We start from the raw sequence: 9,112 nt of genomic DNA, 5'->3' as shown, positions 1-9,112 counted from the left end.
AAAAAAAAAAAAAAAAAAAAAAAGCACCCACTTGTTCCCTGAGCATCCTCGAGAGGTGATGGTCCCCCTGTACTGGGCACTGGTGAGGCCTCACCTCGAGTGCTGTGTCCAGTTTTGGGCCCCCTACCATAAAAAAGACATTGAGGGGCTGGAGCGGGTCCAGAGAAGGGCGACAAAGCTGGTGAGGGGTCTGGAGAATAAGTCTGATGAGGAGAGGCTGAGGGAGCTGGGGGTGTTCAGCCTGGAGAAGAGGAGGCTGAGGGGAGACCTTCTTGCTCTCTCCAACTCCCTGAAAGGAGGGGGTAGAGAGATGGGGGTCGGTCTCTTCTCTCAAGTCACAGGCGACAGGACGAGAGGAAATGGCCTCAAGTTGCCCCAGGGGAGGTTCAGGCTGGATATTAGGAACAATTTTTTCCCTGAAAGGGTTCTCAGCCCTTGGAATGGGCTGCCCAGGGAGGGGGTTGAGGCCCCATCCCTGGAGGTGTTCAAAAGCCGGGTTGATGTGGTGCTGGGAGGTCTGGTTTAGTGATGATGCTCCTTGTTTGTTGTGGGGGTGTCTATTTTTGTCAGTGAGGTTGAGGGTTGGACAAGATGATCTTGAAGGTCCCTTCCAACCTAGAAGGTTCTGTGATTCACACAGGAGGATGGGCAGAGGCTGGTCCCAGTGCCCAGGAGACACTCACCCCTCGGTGCAGCGCGGTCCTGCCCCTCTTGTCCGCCGCGTCGGCCGTGGATCCCTTCTCCAGCAGGAGGTGGACACAGTCGACGTGGCCGTTCATGATCGCCAGCATCAGGGGGGTTCTGCAGGGGTGAGAGGGCACCGGGGGGTTTGGGAATCAGCTGCTTTCAACATCTCTGCCCTGTCCCCACGAGGGCCTGACCCTGCCCCACACGGACCCCCCCAAGGAAACATCCCCCCCAGACTCACTGGCCGTGGATGTCCATGACGTCGGTGATATCCGCCCGCTCCCCGCTGTCGATCAGGAGGTGCAGGGAATCAGTGTTCCCGTTGGCAGCTGGAAACAACAGGGGAGGAAAAGGGGGGTCACACAGGGGGGTTCAGATGGGTCCCCTCCTTCCAGCCACCCCCACGGACCAAAGGAAGGGGCTGGTGCCCAGCAGTTGGTCACACGTGGCCGAGCAGGTTCGTTAGCTGGTTGCCAGGCTACAGGATTGATGAGCTCGTGCAGAGGCTGAGCTGAAGACACGTGTGTGGAGAAGCTGCTGGTGTCTTTTCTCCCACCTGGGAGCCACCAGGACCCTCAGCTCCTGCTGGCACATCCCAACAGGCTGTGCCAGCCCCATTCCTGCCCCTCGGCATCACCCCAGACCACGGCCCCTTCCCTCTCCCCCAGACAGCAGCCGGCTCACAGAATCACAGAATGTTAGTGGTTGGAAGGGACCTCTGAGATCATCGAGTCCAACAAGAAAAAAAAAGAAAAGAGAAAAGAGAAGGGAGAAGGAGGGAGAAGGAAGGAGGGAGAAGGAAGGAGGGAGAAGGAGGGAGGGAGAAGGAGGGAGGGAGAAGGAGGGAGGGAGAAGGAGGGAAGAGAAAAGAAAAGAGAAAAGAAAAGAAAAAACAAACAAACAAACAAAAAACCCCCAAAAACACGCCCCCCCAAACGCCCACCAAAAACACCGCACCCACCAACTAAACCCCACACTCAACACCTCACCATAAACCAATAACCTTGGGCACTAGAGCAGGCCCTGAAGAGCCATGTCTATACGTTTCTTAAATCCCTCCAGGGATGGTGACTCCACCACGTCCCTGGGCAGGCTGTTCCAGTAACGGGGCATCCTTGGTGGCACCGACGGTTGGAAGGGACGTGGGTCCCCACTGTCCCTGACTGTCCCCAGCCCTGCCAGGTCACCTGCAGCATGGAGAGGGGTCCACTTCCTCTTCCTCTCCTTCACCAGGGCGGACGCGCCGTGGCTGGTGAGCACCTCCACGCACTCGGTGGAGCCTCTCTCCGTGGCGAGGTACAGCGCCGTCCGCCCCTTGTGGTCCCGCACGTCGAGGTTCACGAGGGTTTCGGCAAGTGTCTTTAGGGCTTCACAGTGACCATTATAGGCCTGGGGACAAAGCAGCCCACGTTAGAGCCTGCACCCACCAGTGGACAACCCCTGGCACCAATCCCTGCCCCCCTGGGTCCCTCCATCCAGGTGGGCAAAGCCCTCGCCCAACTCCTGCCCCTGCCCACACTCAGAGGTGGCAGCGACCAGAAAGCCCTGGAGAGAGCAGGGAGTTTAACACACAAATCAAAGGGACTTTGGCCTGTGGGGAAAGCAGTTCCCCAGCCACAGGCACCTTTCCCCCCAGCTCTGCACCGAGGGCCACAAGGACCCAGACCTCTCCAGAGCTCAGCGCCAGCCCCACACGCAGCCCAGTCCCCTCTGAGGCCCCGGGGGGCTGAGCTGCTCCTACTTACAGCTAAGTGCAAAGGGCTGACTGGAATGGTGCTTTCCACATCCTCCAGGCAGTTAAAAGACATTTCCAGGAGCTGCAACAGCAAGAACATGACACCGTGAGGGATCCCGGGCTCGGGGAGGCTCTGACAGACAACCCTGCCCAGCAGCAGGAGGCAGAGGGGTGAGAAAACCTGCTCATCTGCTTGGGAGGGATCTGAACTTCAGGACAGGACCTTCCTTATCCTGGCTTTGGGCTGGATAACTGCTATCCTGAAAAGCCTTCCCAATTCTCACAGGATTTAGTTTACCCTCTGACAGGGCGGGCACCTCAGTCACAAGGTGTTTTCTGTGCCTTGGCACAGGGCTCCAGGCTTTCCTTTAAAAGCCCAGCCTCACTCCATCACCAGGGGTTTAAGCCTGACACCCAGATGTCCCAACCTCCATAATCACCCAGATGTCCCAATCTCCATAATCACAGGGAGGTGATTGTGCCCCTGTGCTCAGCACTGGGGAGGCCACAGCTCGAGTGTTGTGTCCAGTTTAACGGAGCTGGGGAAGGGGCTGGAGAATAAAATCTGATGAAGAGTGATTGAAAGAGCTGGGACTGTTTAGTGTGAGGAAGAGGAGGCTGAGGGGAGACTTCATCACTCTCTACAACTCCTTGAAAGGACACTGGAGAGAGGTTGGTGCTGGGCTCTTCTCACAGGTCATTAGTGACAGAAGGAGAGGGAACGGCTTCAAGCTCCAACAGGGGAGGTTTAGATTGAACATTAGGAAGGAATTTTTCACCCAAAGAGTGGTCGGGCGTTGGAAGAGGCTGCCCAGGGAGGGGGTGGAGTCCCCATCCCTGGCTGTGTTTTGGGGCCGTTTAGATGCAGTGCTGAGGGACATGGTGTAGGGGAGGACTTTGTAGAGTAGGGGAGATGGTTGGACTCCATGATCCCAAGGGTCTCTTCCAACCTCAATGATTCTATGATTCCTTTCTCTCAGGCCCAGGTCTTTCCCCCAGGAGCCCCCGTGCTTTTTAATCCCCCTTCCTCCTGGACAAACCCCAACACCGTAGTGCCTACAGCAGGCATGGTCCTGTAGCCACACCGTGGGGCTTCAACACCTTCCCTAGGGGGGGTCTCCCCCCTCTCCTGGCAGCAGAGGGGGTCTCTGGGGCTCACTCACCAGTTCAAGGTTCTGCCTGTTGCCGTACGCAGCTGCATAGTGGACAGCGGTATATCCCTGCTTGTCCCGGAGGGAGGGGTCAGCACCATTATCCAGCAGGAACTCCAAACAACTGGGGAGAGCAAGGAGAAAGGGGGGGAAGGAGAGAAAAGAAAAGTTGGAGAGGCAGAGCTTTGCAGGGACCCCCCCAGCTTTGGTCCCCTCCAGACACAGAGTACAGGTGAAGCACACGGGGACTCACAAGAACGCCTCCTTCATCCTGGACTCCTTCAGGGGCTCCTCGTCAGTGTCATGGCTGTTTCCTGAATGAGTCTCTGCTCTGAAAGGTCAGAGACCCCCATCAGTTTGCCCACTGCCCCCTCTGACCCCCTCTGCACATCCCACCCAGCCCCAGCTGCAGGGAGGTGGCCAGGGAAGTCATTCTGCCCCTCTACTCTGCACTGGGGAGGCCACAACTGGAATCCTGCATCCAGTTCTGGGCTCCCCAGTTCAAGAGGGACAGGGAACTACTAGAAAGAGTCCAGCGAAGGGCAACGAAGATGATTCAAGGATTGGAGCATCTCCCTGATGAGGAGAGACTGAGAGAGCTGGGACTCTTTAGTCTGGAGAAAAGAAGGCTGAGGGGAGACCTTCTCAACGCCTACAAGTATCTCAAGGGAGGGTTGAAGGAGGAGGGAGCCAGACTCTTTTCAGTGGTTCCCAGTGAGAGGACGAGGGGCAACGGGCACAAGTTGGACCAGAAGAGGTTCCACTCAAATATGAGGAGAAACTTCTTCACAGTGAAGGTGGCAGAGCCCTGGCAGAGGCTGCCCAGGGAGGGTGTGGAGTCTCCTTCCTTGGAGATTTTCAAGCCCCTCCTGGATGCTCCTGAGTAACGTGCTCTGACAAGCTCTGGGCAATCCTGCTTCAGCAGGGGAGTTGGACTAGATGATCTCTATGGTCCCTTCCAACTCGAAAATTCAGTGAAATTCAGTGAAATTCAGCGAAGAGCAGGGCACGGTAGCCCAGCTGGGTGCCATGGTCACCAGCAGCGAGGAGCTGGACACTCACCTCCTGTACGTGTCCGAAGCAGCAGCATAGTGTAAGGGGGTACAGCCTTTACAGTCAGCCTCGTTAATACTGGCTCCTGACGTCACCAGCGTCACCGTACACTGATAACTGCCGTTGGCAGCCGCGTAGTGCAGTGGAGTCCTGGGGAGGGGGAAAGAGGGGGGGCTCAGTGGTGCTGCTGATCACAGGGATGGAGAATCCCCCCTGGCAGGACCCCAGGAAACAGCCAAACAGCCACCCCCCAGCTCTGACTCCAAGGTTTGGGTGAGAAGAGCCAGAGCGGGACCCCTCAAGGTAAGAGGGGGTGAAGGAAGCAGCTTTAGACACCGAATGCAGCAAAGCTCTTGGGAAGGGTAATGATAGGACAAGGGGAAACGGTTTTAAATTGGAAGAAAAAAGATTCAGGTTAGATCTCGGAAAGAAATTTTTGACTCTGAGGGTGGTGAGACACTGGAACAGGTTGCCCAGAGAAGCTGTGGCTGCCCCATCCCTGGAGGGGTTCAAGGGCAGATTGGATGGGGCTTGGAGCAACCTGCTCTGGTGGGAGGTGTCCCTGCCCAGGGCAGGGGGGTTGGAACTCGATGATCTTTGAGGTCCCTTCCAACCCAAACCATTCTATGAGTCTATGTCCCGACCCAAACCCGGGCTCGGTGCCCTCTGGCTGGTTTAGGGCTGGAGGAACCACCCTCAGTCCCTTGCAAAGCCCACGGTGCACCTACCTCCCGAATTTATCTCTCCTCCTCAAGTCAGCACCGCTGCTCAACAGCAAATTAAGACATTCAACGTTCCTAGAGGAGGGAGAGAGACGAGTTAGACCCGGATCAGAAAGGGACGGCAGCAGGAACATGAACTCCTCCTCACTGCAGACAAAACAGCTCTGCTCCTCACCTGCACCGTTGGTCTCGGGGAGCTGAGATGAACACAGAGCTCGTCCCTGCTCTCCCCTAAAACCACCCTTCCTGCTCCCCCCTAAAACAACCCTTCCTGCTCCCCCCTGAAACCACCCTTCCTGCTCCCTGCCCCTGCCAGTGCCGTCCCGCACCGCGCCGAGCTCTCAGGCAGAGAGACACGGCATCGGCGTGGCTGAGGCGCTGGATTTTATGCAAATTTTATACAAAAAAAAAGATGTAGGATTTCTCCCAGCCCCTGTACTTGCTCTCCGTGACTCGTTCAGTGTGGCCAGGGCTCCTGCTAGTGAAGACTGAGGCAAAAAAGTCATTCAGTAGCTCAGCTTTGTCTGCATCCTGGGTGACCAGGCCTCCCGCTTCCCTCCAGAGGGGACCCACAGCTTCCCTCGTCTTACCCTTATCCCTGAGATATCTCTAGAAGTTCTTCCTGTTATTTTATTTTTCACATCCCTGGCTAGATTTAGTTCTGCCTGGGCTTTCGCTTGCCTGATCTGGTTTCTGGTGACTCGCACAGTTTCTCTGTAGTCTAACCCAGTCCATCTTTCCCTGCTTCCACCCTCTATAGGCCTCCCTCTTGTGTCCAGGTTTGGAGTCCTCAACACAGAAAGGACATGTTTGTGTCCAGTTTTGGGCCCCCTACCATAAAAAAGACATTGAGGGGCTGGAGCGGGTCCAGAGAAGGGTGACAAAGCTGGTGAGGGGTCTGGAGAATAAGTCTGATGAGGAGAGGCTGAGGGAGCTGGGGGTGTTCAGCCTGGAGAAGAGGAGGCTGAGGGGAGACCTTATTGCTCTCTCCAACTCCCTGAAAGGAGGGGGTAGAGAGATGGGGGTCGGTCTCTTTTCTCAAGTCACAGGCGACAGGACGAGAGGAAATGGCCTCAAGTTGTGCCAGGGGAGGTTCAGGCTGGATATTAGGAAAAAATTTTTCCCTGAAAGGGTTCTCAGCCCTTGGAATGGGCTGCCCAGGGAGGTGGTTGAGGCCCCATCCCTGGAGGTGTTCAAAAGAGGGGTTGATGTGGTGCTGGGAGATAGGGTTTAGTGATGGAGTTGCTTTTTGTTTGTTGTGGGGGTGCTTATTTTTGTCAGTCAGGTTGATGGTTGGACAAGATGATCTTGAAGGTCCCTTCCAACCTAGAAGATTCTGTGATTTTGTGATTCTGTGACATGGACCGGCTGGAACAGGTGCAGTAGAGGGTCACGAAGATGCTCAGAGGGATGGAGCACCTCTTCTATGGAGACAGGCTGAGGGAGCTGGGATTGTTCAGCCTGGAGAAGAGGAGGCTAATAGCGGCCTTTCAATACCTGAAGGTGCCTATAGAAGAGCTGGGGAGGGACTCTTTGCCAGGAAGGGTAATGATAGGACAAGGGGAAACGGTTTTAAATTGGAAGAAAAAAAGATTCAGATTAGATCTCAGGAAGAAATTTTTGACTCTGAGGGTGGTGAGACACTGGAACAGGTTGCCCAGGGAAGTTGTGGATGCCCCATCCCTGGAGGGGTTCAAGGCCAAGGTTGGAGGGGGCTTGGAGCAACCTGCTCTGGTGGGAGGTGTCCCTGCCCAGGGCAGGGGGGTTGGAACTAGATGATCTTTGAGGTCCTTCCAACCCAAACCAGTCTATGAGTCTATGATTCTATGATTTCTGGCTCCTGGTTTGTCAGTGGTTTGTCCCCAGTGCCCAGAGCTGTGACAGCTCCAGGGCTGGTTTCCACCACCAGCTAAATCCCTGCTGCTTTTCAGGCATCTGCTCTCGAGCCCTTGACAAACCCCCAGCCAAGGAGGCTGATGATGAGGGGACTAGAATATCTCTCTGCTGAGGAAAGGCTGAGGGACTTGGGTCTTTTTAGCCTGGAGAAGAGAAGACTTGAGGGGGGATCTCATCAAGGGTGGAGGTCAGGAGGATGGGGCCAGTCTTTTTCCGGTGGTGCCCAGTGACAGGACAAGAGGTACCAGGCACAAACTGGCACATAAGAAGTTCCATCTCAACACGAGGAGGAACTTCTTTCCTGTGAGGGTGGCAGAGCCCTGGAAGTGGCTGCCCAGAGAGGGTTGGGGGGTCTCCTGCTCTGGAGAGATTCCAAAAACCCCCCTTGGATGAATCCAGCCTGCTATGGGTGACCCTGCTCTGGGTGACCCTGCTCTGGCCACGGGGCTGGAGGAGATGATCTCTGAAGGTCCTTTCCAATTCCAACCACTCTGTGATTCTGTGACTCCCGGTCCTGACCACGGGACTGCACTGGGCTGCCCACATTTTGGGTTGGGGGGTAGACAAAGAGATGGGACCAGCCCCCCCCACCCAGAGCTCACCCTCCAGAAGCAGCAGCGTGGAGGCAAGTCCTCCCAAGGTTGTCAGGCGTGTTGATATCGAAGCCTGCAGACAGCACGTGCTCGTTGCTCAGCGAGGAGACGATACTGTACAACTGACCTGGGGGGGGAACAAGGAGGGTGGGGAGTTAGGGGGGTGCTGGAAGGTCCCCCCCGAGTGTCCCCGCTGCAGGAGGGGTGGCAGAGCCACTCACCTGAGGAAAGTAGCTTACGACAACAGTCTGAAAATCCAAAGAGAACAGCTAAGTGCAGAGGGAACATGTCGTGGATCCCACGCCTGCAGGGAGAGGGAAGGGGGTCGGGATGGATCATTCCCACATCCCCCAGCCCAGAGGAGGGCAAAGGGGGGGAAAAGAACCCATCCCTACCTTGCAGTGTCAGCACCATTCGTCATCAAAGTACTAATTAGCAGCTCGTGGCCGTATCTAGCAGCAACGTGGAGGGGGGTATTGCCGTATTTGTCAGCGCAGTCGATCTCACTGCCTGGAGAGGAAAAAAAGCCCAGGGTTTTTTGCCTGTGAGTCTCTGCATCCTGGTTCTGGCAGCCACGTCCCCATCCCCAGGACACAGCCAGTAACTCCAGTCCTCCCAGCATCGTGCAGCAGGAGACCTGTAAACTCTTCTCTGGGCTGAGAGCCTGCTTGTATCCTAAGAACCTGGGGCATTAGGTCTCTCCCCTTGCCCCAGGGGGGGATGCATTCAGCCCTGGGGGTCTCCAGCTGAACCCCCGGGAGCCTTGTCAGGCCCAAAGCCCTCCTAGGAGCCCTCCTAGGAGAATATTGCCTTTCAGGAATGCCCTTTGGCTGCAGCAGCTCTGACCTGGCTGGCATTTCAGTCCCCTGGTTTGCACTTCGCTGCCCTAAAGGGCACGGTCCCTCCCAGCCACCGGCAACGGCCCCAAGAGCAACAGAACTCAATCAGAGTGATAATTGCAGAGCTCCTCAAGCCCCAGGAGCAAACACACGAGGCAGGTGCTGGGAAACACAAGGCAAGGCTGGAGGAGGTAGCCCAGGGCTGGAGGAGGTAGCCCAGGGCTGGAGGAAGAAGCCAACTCACCGTTCTGAATGAGGATCTGGGACCGCGTGAAGCGGCCGTGGATGGCAGCCATGTGCAAAGGGCTCTTCCCTTCCTTACTCTGCAGAGAGAAGAAACCTCGTCACATCAGGCTCCCCATCGCCCTCCCCGAGCTCCCCCCCAGCCCCAAACCCCAGCCCCAAACCCCGGGCCCAAACCCCGGGCCCAAACCCC

The 9,112-nt window shown here is 56.4% G+C and overlaps 1 protein-coding gene across 1 annotated transcript in view; it reads right to left on the bottom strand.

Moving 5' to 3' along the window:
• ANKRD52 (ankyrin repeat domain 52) overlaps positions 1 to 9,112 on the bottom strand; it is a 26,602-nt gene that overhangs the window by 9,025 nt on the left and 8,465 nt on the right. The window contains exons 8-19 of the mRNA XM_014957899.1: positions 8,921 to 8,999; positions 8,233 to 8,347; positions 8,059 to 8,141; positions 7,847 to 7,964; positions 5,355 to 5,423; positions 4,636 to 4,776; positions 3,827 to 3,904; positions 3,586 to 3,697; positions 2,433 to 2,504; positions 1,875 to 2,076; positions 929 to 1,016; positions 684 to 801 (exon numbers count right to left, since the gene is read on the bottom strand). Coding sequence (XP_014813385.1) covers positions 684 to 801; positions 929 to 1,016; positions 1,875 to 2,076; positions 2,433 to 2,504; positions 3,586 to 3,697; positions 3,827 to 3,904; positions 4,636 to 4,776; positions 5,355 to 5,423; positions 7,847 to 7,964; positions 8,059 to 8,141; positions 8,233 to 8,347; positions 8,921 to 8,999 — 1,275 coding nt within the window. The remainder of the gene's footprint in view (positions 1 to 683; positions 802 to 928; positions 1,017 to 1,874; positions 2,077 to 2,432; positions 2,505 to 3,585; positions 3,698 to 3,826; positions 3,905 to 4,635; positions 4,777 to 5,354; positions 5,424 to 7,846; positions 7,965 to 8,058; positions 8,142 to 8,232; positions 8,348 to 8,920; positions 9,000 to 9,112) is intronic.

This window comes from Calidris pugnax, unplaced genomic scaffold, assembly GCF_001431845.1.
Source record: "Calidris pugnax isolate Ruff unplaced genomic scaffold, ASM143184v1 scaffold370, whole genome shotgun sequence".
Classification (NCBI taxonomy): Eukaryota; Metazoa; Chordata; class Aves; order Charadriiformes; family Scolopacidae; genus Calidris; species Calidris pugnax.
Note: the sequence above shows the minus strand (reverse complement) of the source record. Positions and strands in the feature narration are given on the sequence as shown.